At 37.8% G+C, this 17,227-nt stretch overlaps 1 protein-coding gene across 1 annotated transcript; it reads right to left on the reverse strand.

Moving 5' to 3' along the window:
• Positions 1–234: 234 nt before the first annotated feature.
• Positions 235–16,996, reverse strand: LOC147410448 (25S rRNA (cytosine-C(5))-methyltransferase NSUN5-like). The gene is made up of 13 exons (XM_086435551.1): positions 16,759–16,996; positions 13,126–13,184; positions 12,881–12,931; positions 10,448–10,586; positions 8,908–8,993; positions 8,360–8,458; positions 8,022–8,075; positions 7,706–7,850; positions 6,826–6,887; positions 6,610–6,697; positions 6,414–6,497; positions 1,335–1,496; positions 235–801 (listed from the first exon to the last, which is right to left on the reverse strand). The coding sequence occupies exons 1-13, from the start codon at positions 16,994–16,996 to the stop codon at positions 470–472; spliced, it is 1,599 nt and encodes a 532-aa protein (XP_086291677.1). The 3' UTR covers positions 235–469.
• Positions 16,997–17,227: the final 231 nt, after the last annotated feature.

Raw genomic sequence — 17,227 nt, forward strand, 5'->3', positions numbered from 1 at the left:
CATGAATATATATACTCAAAGTAAATGATTTTCAAACTCAACTCAACTCTGACTCAAAAACTCACTGTCATGGTATGTACAAGAACCGTAGATTTGTTCTCTCGGGATACACAACTGCACATGTTTACAGGGATGTGCTCCTGGAAAATGTGGTTCAGCCCAGGAAAAGCAAGAACTTGAAAGCATTCGGGTCAAACACCAGATTAATCACTTCAAACTAAGAAAAAAAAAAGATTTTACATAATAAATCATGGATTAATAAAAAAGATTTTTTCCATAATTAATCTATTTATTAGCGAATAAAGAAAAAATAGTCCTGACAAAATCAATGCCTCGAGAACCGATTTTAAACATGGTTCTACCATACAACAAAGGAACTCACATTCTTCACTAGAAACAAACAAAAGACTTCAAAATCAGAAAGTCATTAAAAAAGAAAGAAATAATTAATTATATATTACAATCAGAATCAGCAAACACCAATAATCTTCGAAGTTCTTTCGCGCATCCTACCAGCATTTACCATCATTTGGAACATTCTACCAAAGCGAGATGGCATTAGAAATCTTCTCTTGTTCTTGGTTTTCTTTCTGAAGAGTAATGGAGTTCCTTCTTTGCTTCGTCGTATTAAGGTCCCTAACCCGTCAGAAGAAGAGTTGTCTCTATTGAGAGAAGCCTCTGAATGTTTGTCTTCCAATGAGAATGGCTTTTCTGGGCCAAATACGGTGCTCTTCCTTACAAAAAGTGCAATGAAAAATCCCTCCATGTCCTCGACCGGATCAGTCCGTAGCAGATTTTCAGCTATATAAGTCGAGAAACAAACAGCTATTATAATAAGACTACACACCTTGAATTTTTGGACGATCTAATTCTCGAGGGATTTGAAAAGTGTTTTTTGTTGGGATTTCTAGTGATTTTTCCATACAAACTGAACGTGAGAAACATTTTGGAACTTTGAGCCCTAAAATCATTGTCAATTTTGGCCCTAATCTCGGGTTACTTGGGTGGAGGTATGCAGGCCTTGGGTTCATCAGTGTCGGGGATTCGGGTACATCACAGAGTGCCTGGGGTTTGGTGTCCATACAACATTTTGGAGTATTTTGGTACTAGAAAATACGTTGGAAGCACCAGGACGCCATATGACTTTATCAATAAGAATCTTTGATGACTGCCCGTGGGCATAGGCAATTTTTCCGAACCACGTAAATCCTGTTTTCTTGTGTGTTTGTTTTTGTTCAATCTTTTTTACTCTTGTATTGCTTCCGCACAACACACACTAAAGATCCATGGGAAAAAAAAAAAAAAAAAACAGAGATCTAAGAGAGAATACTCACAGCCTTCAAAGACAGGAAGGCCACGACGATGCCACCGAGGGAAGGGAGTAGCCAGTTGAAAATTAAGGGAAGCAGCAAGCAAGAGGACCGAATTCACAACATCTTCATTTTCGATTTGGTAGATGGAACAGGTGCTGTAAACCACTCTCTCAACAGATGGAACTGTAAAATATCAAAATGTAATCCAGAATTAACCCATCCAAAAAGTTCAAATAGAATTCAATAAAAGGTTACAGAACTTCAACCAAAAACCAAATAATATCATCTCTGAATTGGGAACAATGGCATTAACAAGAAGATCTAGAAAGAGCAACTAAAGAGCATCATTATAACAAACAAAATTTACAATTACTTACTAAAATATATTTGCCAAATGTAACAAAGAATATGATTAGGTTAACCATCAGTGGGGCATATTTTTTTTCAACTTTGCAGACAAGCTAATTTTTTTAGGACAAGCATTATTCCAAATAGTGGGGGGACCACAACATGAATCCTACCTTCTTTTTTTTTCTTGATAGGCAAAATAAAATTGTTAAGAAAACAAAAAGATACGACAGAAACTGGGTGGTTGAGGTGGCAAACCCAAAGAGAAATAAAGATACAACAGCCCCCAAAGAAAGGTTACTCCACCACCAGATTTTAAACCCTAAACTCATCTTACAAGAAAATCTTCCAAGAGAATCCCCCTAAACACCTTAAAGGCTTTACCCCAAGAGAACAAAAAAGCTACAACTGAGATTACAATGTCATGAAAAGGATGCTCTTTCCCAACAAAAATCCTTCTATTGTGTTCCTTCCAAATGGCCCAGCAAATAGCAAAGGAGTGATGCTCCACAAAATCCACTTTGCCTAGCTAAAGGAATAGCCCCAACTAGAGGCGGAGCCAGGATTTTCTTGTAATGGGGGCAAACTATGGTTAGATGTATAGTTGAAGAACTTGAAGATGAATGGTTTTAGGGAGAAATTCAAAGGTTTTTTGTTAGAAGTTGAAGAAAATGATATTTAGGTCATTTCCAATTAGTATATGAGAAGGCCCGGTCAAGAAGCAATGTCATCAACAAAAAATTGAAGGGGGAGGGGGTGCAAAAATTGGAGGGAGGTGAGGTTGTGGAGGCACATGGGGAGAGAGGTGAGGGAGTGGGGATAAATGGGGCATGTAATTAGTTGAAAATATAGGGGCGTCTCAAAGTTCTGTGGGGGCAATGGCCCCCACCAGCTCCTTACTAGCTCCACCCCTGGCCCCAACAATTCCTAATTGTTTATTCAACTCTATCTAGATTTATATCTTCTCTTTCCACAAAGTGCCCCCCCAATTTTCTTTTAGAAGAATTGTAAAAAGGAGATTTGTCAAGTCTCATAATGCGAGCTTAGCAGATATTTATATTAATTAATGTGTATTAACATAAATGCCCTTAAATAGAAATAAATAGAAAACTAATAATAAACTACATTATTCCAATACTTCCCCTCAAGTTAGGCAAATATATCAACCAAACCCAACTTGACAAAATGAGAGTTAGTAACAAATGAACCAACAGACTTCGTAAGCATGTTAGCAAGCTAATCTGAAAAAAGACACAAATACTCTCTAAAGAACACCAAATCGGACTCTCTCCTTGAGAAAGTGGATATCAACCTTTATATGCTTAGTTCTCTCATCAAGAACGGAGTCAAAGGAAAGCACGATAATAGACTTGTTGGTACAGAACAATGTGGAGAAACTAGAGATAGGAAATCTCAGCTTAGTCAACAAAGACCGAAGTCAAATAAGCTCACATGTGAGAAGGGTCATAGTTCGATACTCAGCTTCAGCAGAAGAACGAGAAACCACACTTTGTTTCTTACTTTTCTACGAGATCAAGTTACCACCATGGAAAGTACAGAAACCAGAGATAGATCTCCTATCTGTAAGAGAACTAGCACAATCAACATCAATAAAACAAGATAAATGAGGTTGAGCAATGGACGAGTAGAAAATCTCAAGACAAGGACGCGATTTCAAATAGCGAAGAATGCGATAAACGACGTCAAGATGAGAAGTGTGCAAAGCATGCATGAACTGACTGACTATACTAACTGCAATGGTCAAATCCAGTCTAGTGTTAGTCAGATAAATTAGACGACTTACGAGTCTCTGATAAGAAAAAGGATCAGATAATAGATCACCAGATTCTGCATGAAAATAATGATTATAAACCATAAAGAGAAAGCAGGACGACAACCAAGCATGCCAGTGTCCTGAAGATCTAATGTGTGTTTGAGCTGATATAATGAAATACCAAAACGAGAACAAACCACTTCTATCCCCAAGAAGTACTTGAGAGGACCCAAGTCCTTAACCTCAAAGACACGACCCAATAGCACCTTTACCCTGTCAATCGACTGGGTATCAGCTCCAATCAAGATAATATCATCCACATAAATCAGAACAATGACGCAAAGGCCTCAACATATAAAACAAGTATGATCTATGTGGCATCTAGAAAACTCCATTAGATAAAATGACCTCAGAAAAATATTGAAACCAAACTCGCGGAGACTACTTCAAACCATTTAGAGATTTGCGAAGGCAACATACCTTCCCAGAATACTCCCCCTAAAGACGAAATCCAGGAAGGAGATCCATATAAATAATCTCAGTTAGATCACCATTCAGAAATGCATTTTTCACATCGAGTTGGTGAAAAGCCCATGAGTGACATGCATCTAGAGAGATAAGGAGACAAACGGTGGTAAGTTTAGCTATAGGGGCAAATGTAGCGCCAAAATCTTTTCCAAGAGTCTACGTAAATCCCTTGGCAATAAGGCGTGCCTTGTATCGATCAACAGTGCCATCCGCAAGGTACTTAACAGTGAAAATTCATTTGCAACCAACAATCTACTCCCCAAAGGGAAGAGGAACAAACTCCCAAAAGAGGCCGAAACAGCAGTATGCGGAGATTCAAAAAAGTACAACCGATACCTCTAATATCCCTTGCCAAAAATCCTCCTCGAAGTCAGGTCTTGACAAGTACAGTGAGTAGGAAAAAAAATCACTGAACAATTTAGAGATTTGATAATACTACTCACAGACAAAAGATTAAGAGATAGGTAAGAAACATGGAGCACAGAGTCAAGAGAAATATTGGATGATAAGGGGATTGTACCCTTGCTGTATATAGGTGTAAGAGACCCATCAGCAAGGCGACCCTCCCTATAAGTACTAGGAAAAATAGATGAAGTGTATTGGTTAGACTCACCGGTCATGTAATTAGAGGCACTATAATCAATAACCCATGTCAGGAGAGCTGGACCAGACTAGGTTACATGAAAAGCAAAAGATATACCTAGAGACGTGGTATTTAATACCACAGTCGAAGATGAGTGAGTATAAGCACGGATCTAATCATGAGCAATAGTGGAAATCGTGGCCTGAAGCAATTCTAAATCAACAGTGCCAGGAGAAATAGTGGTGGGAACAAATGAGGAATCCATAGTAACAACACGGGGAGCAGAATGCCCCAATGAAGGAGTGGCATTAGAGCTCAACAAATGAGTATTACGTGGAAAGCATCAGGCCTTCTCATGGTCTGTCTTCCCACAATGACTCCAAATAAGACTACTCCTTCGACTACGACTACGCCGGCCACGACAAGTATTAACAGTACCCAAAAATCATTTAGATTTGCCTCTACTTCTCAAATAGAGTTTGACGAACCGAGACCAAGACTAGTGCGATGTCATAACTCTCAACAGCAATAATCAAATGTAAGAAGACTACAATTTTAGGGGAAAACGTGTAGGGTCAAATCGACATACACTTAGGGTGCGAAAACAAAAGATTATTAGAAACTAGAGATAAGGAAGAATTCGAGGCAAGAAACTTAAACTCACACCAGCCTCAAAACAAAACACGAAAAATAGTGGAAGACTTTCTCGAAGTCGAAGAGCAAATCATATAACCAAAGATTTGTCTTGAAGGGAGGTTTGTTGCCAACCTAAATCCAATGTGCGATTATCATATAGGCAGAAAACAATAGGTATGTGCACAGCAACCACACACAAGAATCCACAGTGGCAGTCACAAAGCAGGCATATGCACAAGAGCACCCAGCAACCCTATCTCAAGACAGAAACACAGTCGTAGGGCAGAAAAACCTAGAACAGGGCAGAAATAGATCCATACAGGCTTGCACACATCATAAAGCTGTCACACAAACCCAAAACAGTAACAGCACAGTCCTAGAGCTGTCACATAGACCCAAAACCACAGCAGCACAGTCCAGCCAGCAGCCCTATTGCACACCCTAGGGCTGTCGTGTTGATCCAAAACAGCAACAGCACAGTCCAGGCAGCCCAGCCAGTAACCCAACAGCCCTATTACACACCCTACGGCTGTCGGACAAAAATCTGATTGCAACCCAGCAAACCAGTCTTTTGTTATCAAACAATCATCCTTATCACATCATGCGATCAGGGTATTCCAAACCAAAAAGAACCCCCAAAGGGGAGATCCTCTAACGAAACTACTGCTAGGTTAGTTTGATCTCAAGGTCTAAAAGATAGATGGGAGGAGAAAAGAGAGGAGATAAAACTTCAAAATCCCAAAACCAAAGTGGAGGAACCCAAGGAGGAGTCGATGGGTCCTCTAAGGCTCTAATACCAAGAAGAATTGTAAAAAACAGAGTTGTCAAGTCTCATAATTAGAGCTTGGCAGATATTTAGATCAACTAATATGTATTAACATAAATGCCCTTACATAGAAATAAATAGAAAACTAATAATAAACTATATTATTCCAATACTTTCCCCCTCCAAAAATAAAATAAAAAAGTCTACATGAGAAATCACTTTGTCACCCTTGACCATCAAATTTCTGACCTAAAATAGAAACTTGTCAGCACAACTCTATTAGAATAAAACCTTCAGCCTTTTTTTTTATATATAACTGAAACCTTCAGTCTTTTTGACTTAATTTCATTTGTCTTCGCATGTATTTCTTTCCTGGTTGTATTAGATCTAATGAACACAATATAAGAAAGATTAAGCAAAAGGGACCCATTGAATCAAATATCCCAATAGAGTAGACTAACTTACAAGATAATGCATGCGCAAGAGCCTTGCTTTGGAAAGCAGCTAACCTTTTCACCCTTTGAATGTCAGCAACATCAGCAGCTAGAGCTAATTACAGTTTAGACAAAATCACTTCCTGTTTACAAGAATTCTCAAAAGAAGATGAAGACAATGATAATGTAAGGTGAAATATTGAAACAGGAATGGAGCTTGCATTCACCAGTTTTATACGAAGGAAGCAGATGATCTAATCTCTCAGCAGCAGTCCCAGACCCAGAGCAGGAAGGATCTAAGAGAATGGCACGAACCTGTACAAGAAAATTATTATTGAAAAACAGAGACTGTATACAGATAAACATGTGATAGAGCCTATACAAAATTCAGCTTTTGCTAATGTGATTCCACATCCCAGTCATGGGAGCAAGTTAGGACATACCTTTGAGTATAAGGGATTTTCTTTGCTTATGTTTAAGAAATCCCCATGCAAAACTTCCACATCTTTATGTCAGGTTAAGCTTTGAAAATCATAGAATAATGAAAGCATGAAAGAAGAAAAAGAATTCAACATATGTGTGTGTGTGTGTGTGTGTGTGTGTGTGTGTGTGTGAGGGAGGGGGGGGGGGACTCGTTTCATGAGGTCATCATTAACATTTTAGGCCTTTTTCTTTTGGTGCAAATCTTATTATGACTTTCGAAGTTCTCTTTTTAGAGAATTTTATTTTCAGATGTTAGCAAGCGTGTAAGGAAAGCTTGTAAGTTGTAAGGTTTTCGGTTCTTTTTTTTTTCTCCTTTTTTGTTGTTTTACTTTCTTTTGAGCTCTGCCCTCAACCTCCTATGTTCCTTTTTCATTTGGTTTAATTCTAACTTTCATCTTGAAAACTTAAAAAAATAGTTTTCTATATTTTCACATGAATAAAAACTATTTCCTTTTATTTATAACCAATATTTCAGAGTCTTTCAGTATATTCCAAAATTTTCAGTTTCATTCAAAAAAAAAAAAAAGAATGGAACAATGAAATGGATGCGTTTTAAACGTTGTAGAGGAGGAAGTCTACTACATGGTCACTCCAAATATTAAATCCCTTACATCAGAGACCAAATTGTCCAAGGCATGTAGAGGGCCATTTCGTGAGGACTTCGTTTTGTGTTGATAATTTCATTAAGTCAAAATGGACGTCGAGATGACCAATTGGAAGATAGAAGAAACACAAATCTATCAAAGATACAAAACAATCCAAAAAACAATGAAAAACAAATTATACAACCAAACAAAAGCAGATGGCACCTCCAACATCAGAAAACAATGAAAAGGATACTAGAAGCCCCAGAACGTTTGATAGTTTCTTCTAAACGTTTAACCCTTTCTTTATGAAGTTCGCATGCTACAATTCTTCCCTTTCCTCTCATGAGCGCAGCAAGGTGAACAGTTTTGTTCCCCGGAGCTGAACAAGCATCAAGAACCTTCAGAAACATTGAACATGAAATAAGCAATTGAAAAGAAAAAATAACACATTTCACAACTATTAAAGCTAGTAGAGATACGATTCACGTAAATGTGTAGTAGTTATTATGGATCAAACGCAGGTGCAATTCACGTAAAACCATGATTTGTATAGCTGAGAATTAATTTACCTCCCATCCTGGCTCAGGGCCAAGGGCAACCGCCACCATAGAGCTTGCCTTACCCTGATAGCATCCAAAACAAAATAATATGTTCAGAAACTTATATTTTTAGAGAGATTCTATTGCCACACTAACTTTTACTAATAGCACCACAATTCATATGAAATTAAGGAAGAGTTAGCGAACATGTTGGGGTGCTCTTAGTAAAGTTGGTGAGGCAATAGAATCTCTATATTTTTATTAGATAAGATAATAGACCCCAACAAGGTGTTACTGACTGTTCGGGGGGGAAAAAGATGTCCCAACAAAAACTTACATAAAAAAAATTAATAATAATAATAACTTACTTGCAAAAAGACACTTCCATTCATGACCAGGGGATGATCATGCAAATCAGTCCCTGACGGGAGCACCAACAAATCTTGAACCATGTCGTCCTTTTTGACCTATTCAACGAACAGATATGTTACAAAGAAGTTATGAGACTTTTACAATTTTTTGTCGTATTGGACACATCAGCGTAGAGCCACACCCTAACCTTCATTTTCCGGTATTTAATTAAAAAAAATGCCTTTGAAAGAGAGTTTGTGTAATGTATGCTCCATATAATAATTTTTTAGGGTGGTAAAATAAAACCGTGGATCAATGTTAGGAATCCATATTTATCAAGTGATGCTCTGCCAAAATGTTTTATTTTACTTTTCATATTTCTATCGTTATTATTTTATTTGAAAACAAAAAAAAACAAAAAAAAAAAAAAAAACCAAGAACGAAATACAATACTATTCTAGATGGAAATGAAAATAAGAATGTCTAATATGTATAATTAGTTATACCATGTAAGATCTTAGAGTCAAGCAGAAGCACTACACTTCATACAAGTTTCAAAAAGTACCGAGTTTTGTTTCCCCAGTTCATAAACAGCTGACTCGACATCCAATTTCAAGGTATTTACTCGAACATATCGAGGCTTTGAAATATCTGCAAACAGAAGTTACGTTAAATTTAAAGTACCATTAGAAATGGAGAATTTTAAACAAAAGACCAGTTATCTAGAAAGCAAGTCCAATAAAACCAGAACAGAATACAAGTGTAAGATAGATGAGCGAAATTTTTCTACATTGTGAAAGCATGCTATCTTATGGTCCCTATCTTGGATTTAAAAGCCAAAAGATTTGAACATAAAAAAACATTAGATTTGCAGGTCAAGGTAATCACATGACCCATACCATAATCAACACACGTACGAAGATGAAATTGAAACAGTCTGGTTGTACAAGTAAAATAATTTCCATGGAAGAGAAGTTTAAAATAATAGAGTAGCAAATTCTTGGCATGATGGCTTGGAAATGACCCGAAATTCAAAATTTTCTTTAATTCAAATATCTTGGCAAAACTAACAAGAATAATGGGTTCACCCAATATGACAATGTCAAACACTAAGAGCCTGTTTGGATACACATAAAAAAGGTAACTTTTTTGCTTTTGAAAGTTAAAAAGTTAGAAAGTCTTTTTGGATTCATTTTAGAAAATTACTATTAAAAGGTAATTTTTTAAGGGTATGTTTGTTTGCACATGGAAAATAAGGTGGAAAATGACATTTTTCAAGTGTTTGATTGCACATGGAAATGGAAATTCATTTTCCACCCCAATCAAAAAGTCCATCATAACATGGATTTCACTTTCCCACCCATGGAAAATATGGGTGGATTTTACTTTCCCACCTATATAGGTGGGAAAGTAAAATCCACCCATATTTTCCATCTCAATTCTTCCCCACTCATATCTTCTTCTTCCCTACCACCACCACCATCACACTGACCTCGTCGTCGTCACCATCGCCGTCTCCGTCATCACCATATTTGGCCATCTTCTCTCTCTCTCTCTCTCTCTCTTCTTCTTCTTCTCCTTCTCCATCCCTCACCTCCGCCGCCACCACCACGACGTTTTCCCCTAATCTTCCTCATTTACCTCCGCTGCCGCCACCGCCACCACGTTCTCCTTTCTTCCTCACTTACCTCCGTCACCACTGTTACCGCCACCACCATCGCCACCGCCACATCCTCCCCCCTCCCTCTTCCTCCTCATCTTCTTCTTCCTCTCCCCCTCCTCTCATCTTCTTCCTCCTTCTCCTCCTCACTTTCCTCTTCTTCTTTTTTCTCTTATTTTTCCATGATTTTATCCAAATAAAATCAAACAATGGAATTTGATTTTCCAACCCTACCTATTTTCCACCATTATTTTTCCATGGATTTCAAATTCCATGGAAAGTCACTTTCCATGCAATCAAACATACCATAAAAGGAAACTACTTTTTTCTTTCTAAAAATTAATTTCTCCTAAAACTACTTTCTATCCAAACGGGGCCTAAGCATGATGCACATAACTACAAGGAGTATCCAACATATTAGCAATAAAGTACTCTGAATACAGACCATGAGTTTGATTATTTAGGAGCAATAGGTCTTCAATGTGTTTCACTTTTTTACTTGCGCAAAGCTGAGCCAAAGCAGATTGTAGAGCATCTCTTCGGGGCAGGAGAAACTCTTCTGCAGCACCCACCAATGCAATATCCTGTAGGAAAGAATTTAATTCAAGAGATCACTAAGCGTAGCTTTCCTTTTGACAAGAAATTAAGAGATACAGATGAGGAGTTCATGATAGATAGATGATGATGATGATATATTCTAGTACTTCTGAGAGTAATTTCAAGATATCTACCTCTAATAGTTTTATTGCAATACTTACATTCAGAATGGAATAGTAAATAGAAAGACCATTATCTTTATTAGCAAAATGTATTCAAACATAATAGCAAAGAGAACAGAAAAGGTGGTTGATGTGACCTAACTAACAAGAAGAGAAGACAAAACAAGGAAAACAACAAACCAAGTTGTTGATGACTATCCAAGCTATCAATGGACACATGATCCCACATCAACAAAAAGTCCTTAAAAAATAGGTCCTTAAAATCAGAGAAAAGGTAGCACCAAAAGAAAATAAGACCTAAAATGTTAATAATAACATCATAAAAAGATATCTCCCTCCCTTGAAACTAATGACCATTTCTCCCCTTCCATATACACTTCCATAGAATTCTCTTTCTAATAACAAAAAATAGAGAATTGCCAACTAAGTGATCTACATCAACCCTCTTATTGTCGAACAAAGAATTTGGTTGAAAAGTCAGGACATTTTAGTTTTCTGTTTAGATTTTTTATTCTGCTTTGGCATCCTGTAGTTTGGATATTTATTAAATCTGTGGTCTGGGTCCTAAAGTTCCATCCAATGTGTCTTTTCATTTGGTCAGCTTCGCTTGATAGGATTGACTGTCAATAATCTAATGATTAGGGGCTCATCTTTGTCAATAGGTGTCCCTTATGCAAACACGATGGGGAGTTTGCTGATCATCTTCTCCTGCATTGTGATTTCTCTAGAACTATTTGGTTTCACTCCTTATAGTCATTCAAATTCTATTAGTTGTTCCCAAATTCCATTTCTACGATATTTCAATGTAGACTATCTTCGTGCTTCCCGGTGGAAAGAGAATTCTATGGAGCCTAATGCCTTTTGCTATTTGTAAGTGCTTATGGAAGGAAATAAATGGGTGCATTTTTAGGCGAAGGTGGATTATATCTCTGATGTCATTACTGGTGGGTACTTGTGTTAAGTCTTATCTTCTTGTGGTGTAAGCTTTTTGATGAGTTTAAGGATTCTTCTTTGAGGATTTCCTATTTCAATGGGAGAATGTATGTAATATTAGGGGTAAGGGTTCATTGTAATCAGTGAGGGTGTGGTTCTTGTCTTGGTGTGGCATTTTTTTTGCTCTACTTTAGGTCAGTCTTCTTGATTGCATTTGCTCCCTTTTTCTTCTTGCTTTTTACATCAATCAATATTACTAATAAAAATAAAAATAAAAAACAAGGAGGGTGAAGTAAAATGATAACATACAATTTACAAGTGAGAGCTTCAAAGAGAGAAGCAAGTAGAGGAAGTATAAAATGTACAACCCCCTTTAAAATTACATTCCTCCTAAAATGATCTCCCCCACCCATGGAAACGCTCAATACCAGGAAGGCCTTGGAAATATTAAAGGGTAGAAACCCCATGAAGTAAACTAGCCTTACTCCTCAAAATGACCAATAAGATCCATAAGTATCCCAGACAATCCTACTATTATGTTCTTACCACATACTACAACAGAATGAAAAGAAAAGAAGCTTGCTAATTAGTCAGATTGTATCATTATGGACTTGCACATTCCACTTGTGGCAAAACCATGAAATTTTTTGGCATGACCAAAGACCAATAGCACCACAAAAGTGCAAAGAAAAAGTCCCCTTGCCAAAAGACAACCGCGGGAGAAGATGCATGAGTAACTCATTGCTTGATTTACAAACAAAACACATATTTGAAATAATTTTCCATTTGCTAAAGTGGTGATATCTAAAGCTGTTTGCCTGACCCTATGGGAAAAAGGCCACTTTGATGGAGCTATGCTTGTCCAAACTAGCTTGGCCGATGACTGAATCAATTAACCTCTTAGACAAAAGAGCTTACCAAGAACTTTTAGTCTTGCATAATTAAGCATTTTTTATGGGGGATTAGTGAGTCAAAAAATCAAAGTTCATGCAAGTATATTCCCCAATAGCTAATCCATGCAATATCACCAATTGATCATGAATGGTTCATTCCACTCATTAAGTTTTCAAGCCATCGTCCATTTTCTTTGGAGAAGATTGTAATTATAATAAAATATAAGTAGGATGTCTTTTAAATACAACCCGCTTTTATGTTAAACAATATTAAAAATGAACGATCTAGGAAATTGTATGACAATTTCAAGCTCAAACACATAAAGAAATAACCTGGCCAAAGAGAATGTCATATGTGATTATGTATATCAATTCCTCTTGCCTCTGCAAAAGAAGAATCAGCTATTATATTACTGAAAAAATGTTACAAATTTAAAACAACAAACAGTAAACATGTTCTATTGTGGTTCTAACGTACTTGCATAGGGAAGTAAATATTTCTCAAATAAAGACAGAGTGGAAACACAAGAACTTTCAGAGATATAGATAATAATAAAAAAGTGGACTTGCTCTAATACCTTCCACTTGCCATTGAGTATATTAGCAACCTCCAAAACATCCTTAAGAATAGATAGATCTGAGAAAAAAAAAAGAGAACAATCAATAAGTTTAGACCAATCATTGTATAGGGGTCCACCTAAATCCTAACCACTCCACAGGAATGACTTAGACGGCCATGTTCTTGAGCATTTTGGAGTATAAGCAGACTGAAAACTAGTTGGAAGGAAAGCAAAGTTCGAAGATGAAGAACGAAGGAAAGCACACACAAAGAAAGCAAACCAGAAAGAGAGCTGCTATTACCACAGCAACTTTTACTTATAACACACCCATTTATATGTAAATAGTAATTTAATTTCAAAAGGATGGGTGTGCTGTAAGTAAAAGTTGCTGTGCCAATACAATCTCTCAGCCAGAAAAGCCTGCGAGTGGACAGCTTCGAACTGCCATATTTTTTTTTGTTTACAAGCATGTGCCAATCATGGAAAGTTCATTCAGGTGCCACCTCGGTGAGGTGGTAACGCCTATATGTGGCAATACCATTAACCTGGGATCAAGACCCCACCTCTACACATAAACCCATCAAAATCCAAAAATCATGGAAAGTTTGTATTCTACGTGATTGTACAAAAGTCATGGGATTAAAAATATTAGAAAACTTGCAAGAAAAACTACCACAAGTCATGAATGACATATTATCGAATTCCAAGTAATGATCTTCAACCGCTTGTTTATGTCAAGAGGATTAAATCTATATAGTAAAACACAATGGTGGACCCCACTCATTTGTCTTAAGATTTATACCCCCATAAAAATGTATCTCGAGGACGGTTGTCCCTCCTCCATTGTCTTCTCTCTTCTTCCCTTTCCCAAGAATACTCCCAACTTTATTGTCTTTTTCTCTTCAACCCCTTTCAAAAAATACCCCTACAACTTTCTATACTCTAGTAGTATGAGACACTCCAACTAATAGAAAACAATGCTCATAGCAAACAAAAATGTTAAACCAATTAAGGCATAACTATTTCGAGTGATTGTTGAGGGATTTCGAAAGAGATGAACTCTAAGAGCTTCAAAGGCAATGAGAGGAACCCCATTGATATTTCTTGGGTTTAAAGCATTTAAAGATTTCAAGGGAACCTTCTTCGCTGATTAAATAAATTGGATTCTTCAATTCTATAAGCAATGGGTCTGCTATGAGTTTTTGTTGGTTGGTAATCTCAACCACCCTCAAGCTTCTTTCATGTTTTTTCACATAATGATAACTACATTCTTGATCAAAGGAGCCTTTTAATCATCGTCCATTGCTTGAAAAATGCTTCTAAATCTAATCCATCTCAAATGACAGCTATATGTCTCGAAAAGTAGAAAAGTTTCGACATTTCTTGAAGTTACACTATGGGTAAGCTATATGAAACAATTCATGGCTAATGTAGTACAACATCCTATGGATTCTCGATGCAACAATTGTCAATCTCGATTTCCTCAATCGTCTAGTTCACGAAGACACCGAATTGAATCGGACGAATAATCTCATTATTTTGGACGAAACAAGTCCTTTTTTTTTTTTTTTTTTTTGTTGTTGTAGATCTATGAACTAGAAAGAAGAACCAAGTAGAAAATGGGTAGTCTCATCTCATTTACGAGAGAATACCGAGATGACTCGTGTAGGAACTAAAAAAATCACTCGTTGGGATTAGTAAAGTTGTCAAATCAAGACATTCAGATATGGTTCAACCCAATTAACCAAGTATCATGGGTTTGACCCATACCTCAATCGGTTCTGCCAAAAGGGATCCGACCCTTTAACAATGGCCCAAGGTGGTTCGACCTTTTATATTGGCCGACCCCATCACCTCCTCTCAACCTTAAGGAGGTTCGACCTCCCTATTGGAGTCAACCCCTTCACTCTTCCAAAGCTCAAGGAGGTCCATACTCCTCAAGGAGTTGACCTCATCGTATTTTCATCTGAGGAGGAGCCAACCCCATGGTATTTTCATATGAAGGAGATCCAAACTCCTCAAGGAGCTAACCTCTTGTTATTTTTATCTGAAGGAGGTCCAGACTCCTCAAGGAGTCGGCCCCTTACCATTTTCCTCTAAAAGAGATTAAAACTCTTCAAGGAGCTTACCCGTTGCTAAATCATTCAACCTTTCCCTCAAACACTAAAGTGATTCTACCAAGTTCTGACAGCAGCAACAACGGCTACTATTGCTGCTACTTCTTCTTCTCCTACCCTACTCAACAGCTAGTACTACTGCTACTTCTTCTTCTTTTATCGCGCTCAGCAGTCACTACTTCTTCTTCTTCTCCTACCTTGTTCAGCAACTACTACTTCTTCTTCTTATCCTGCCCTGCTCAACAGCTACTACTGCTACTACTTCTTCGCATGATCTTGCTCAAACGCTGACACTACAAATGTTATTACTTCGCCTCCTTCTACATTTAAAAATTATTCTACGGAAATTGATATACTAAGAGAATTATGTGAAGCTACCCAAATAGCAAAGGGTATTACAATATGCTCTACTACCAAGGTAAAACATACATGGTGCCCGATAGAGATGAAAATACATAACTCAACTGAGTTAACTCGAAGAATTGAACAATCACCGAGTTAGAGCAGTTACATATTTAAGGTTACTTCTCATGGAGGTTACAAGCACCATAAGGAAGGTGTCTTCATTATCATCAAAACATCATGGACTTTTATTACCATAAATACTAGAGAATATGGGTGAGTGGTTATAACTGAATTTACTATCTCCTTTAACGAGTCAAATCTATAAATAGAGAGACTTCTCCTATTCAAGGGACAATGCACTACACAAAAAACTCTCTGACATTTATTCTCTTCTTTCTTTGCAATTTATCTAAGATCTAACTTGTTCGTCGGAAACTCCTTGGCCGGCACCTCACTGGTGTCTTTTCAAATTAAAGTGATGTCAGGCAGTGGCCGGAGATTCTGATGCATCATCGGAAGAGACGATCAGAATTCAGAAGTTCCAAGGGAGAAGACGACCTGACTAGAAGTTCTCCTCACATGGGAGCCTTGCATCTATTGAATGCAATGAAACAGACATCTGAGACTCAGAATAACTGTCAACGGAAGGGTCTTATGTATGTCGATATTGAAGTTGGTGGTAAGACCACCCAGGCAATGGTTAATACAGGAGCTACGCACAGCTTCATTACCCCTGCAGAGGCAAATCGTCTAAATATCCGGTTAGATCAGGGTTTAAGCCGCATGAAAGCTGTAAACTCCCAAGTCACTCCTATCCAAGGTTCGGCTAAGTCAGTGTCCGTCAAGACGACCTAGGTTGATCATCCACTGTAACTCGTATCTCGATGAGAAATCAATCGATCATTGTAACACGTATTTCAAGGAAATACTTATAATCTTTGTAACTCATATCTCGAGTGGTGGGAGATCCAAAAAATCTCCCACAACTCAGAAGAGTCATCTCGGCCTACGACAATTACAAAATCCATTTGCATTACTTCACAATAATGCTCTATTAGTAACTGGTTTTTACATGCTCTATTAATGAACAGTTTAGGTGAGTTACGTATGCTGCCCTCCCGGCGTACCTTAGCAAATACCAGCACTACAACACAAATAGAGAAAATGGGAGGGAAGAATGCTAACTTACGCTTGAGGGTTTGACAGACCAGAGCGAAAGTGGCCTTCTTGTTCCTAATAGAAGGGCTGTAAACGAAGGATTTGATGGAGGCGACGGCCCGACGCCGCGCGTCACCTTGTAGTACGGCCCGAAGTACCTTGGCCGCCTCTCTTCGGGCGAAGTAAGAAGATCGATCCGCGTTTCTTGAGCGGCTCGAACCCTTCGCCTTCTCGGCTGACGCAGAGTTGAATCTATTGGGACGCACCATGGCGCACTTTAGAGCCGTGCGCCGAAATTTGGTCTGGGGAAGAAGGAATGAACCAAGGTACTCCAGTACTCTTTGCAGTACTATTCTTGCGGAGAAAACTGGCTGTCAACGCGCCGGATTTAACCCCGTCTAATTTTTGGGCTGAGTTAGGTGCTGTTTGTTAAACTGAAAAAAATAAGTGCTGAATAGCATTAAGCGCTGAAACTTATAAGCGCTGAATTTAAGTGCTGA

This window comes from Akebia trifoliata, chromosome 1 (genome assembly GCF_017979445.1).
Source record: "Akebia trifoliata isolate Shusen 1 chromosome 1, ASM1797944v1, whole genome shotgun sequence".
Classification (NCBI taxonomy): domain Eukaryota; kingdom Viridiplantae; phylum Streptophyta; class Magnoliopsida; order Ranunculales; family Lardizabalaceae; genus Akebia; species Akebia trifoliata.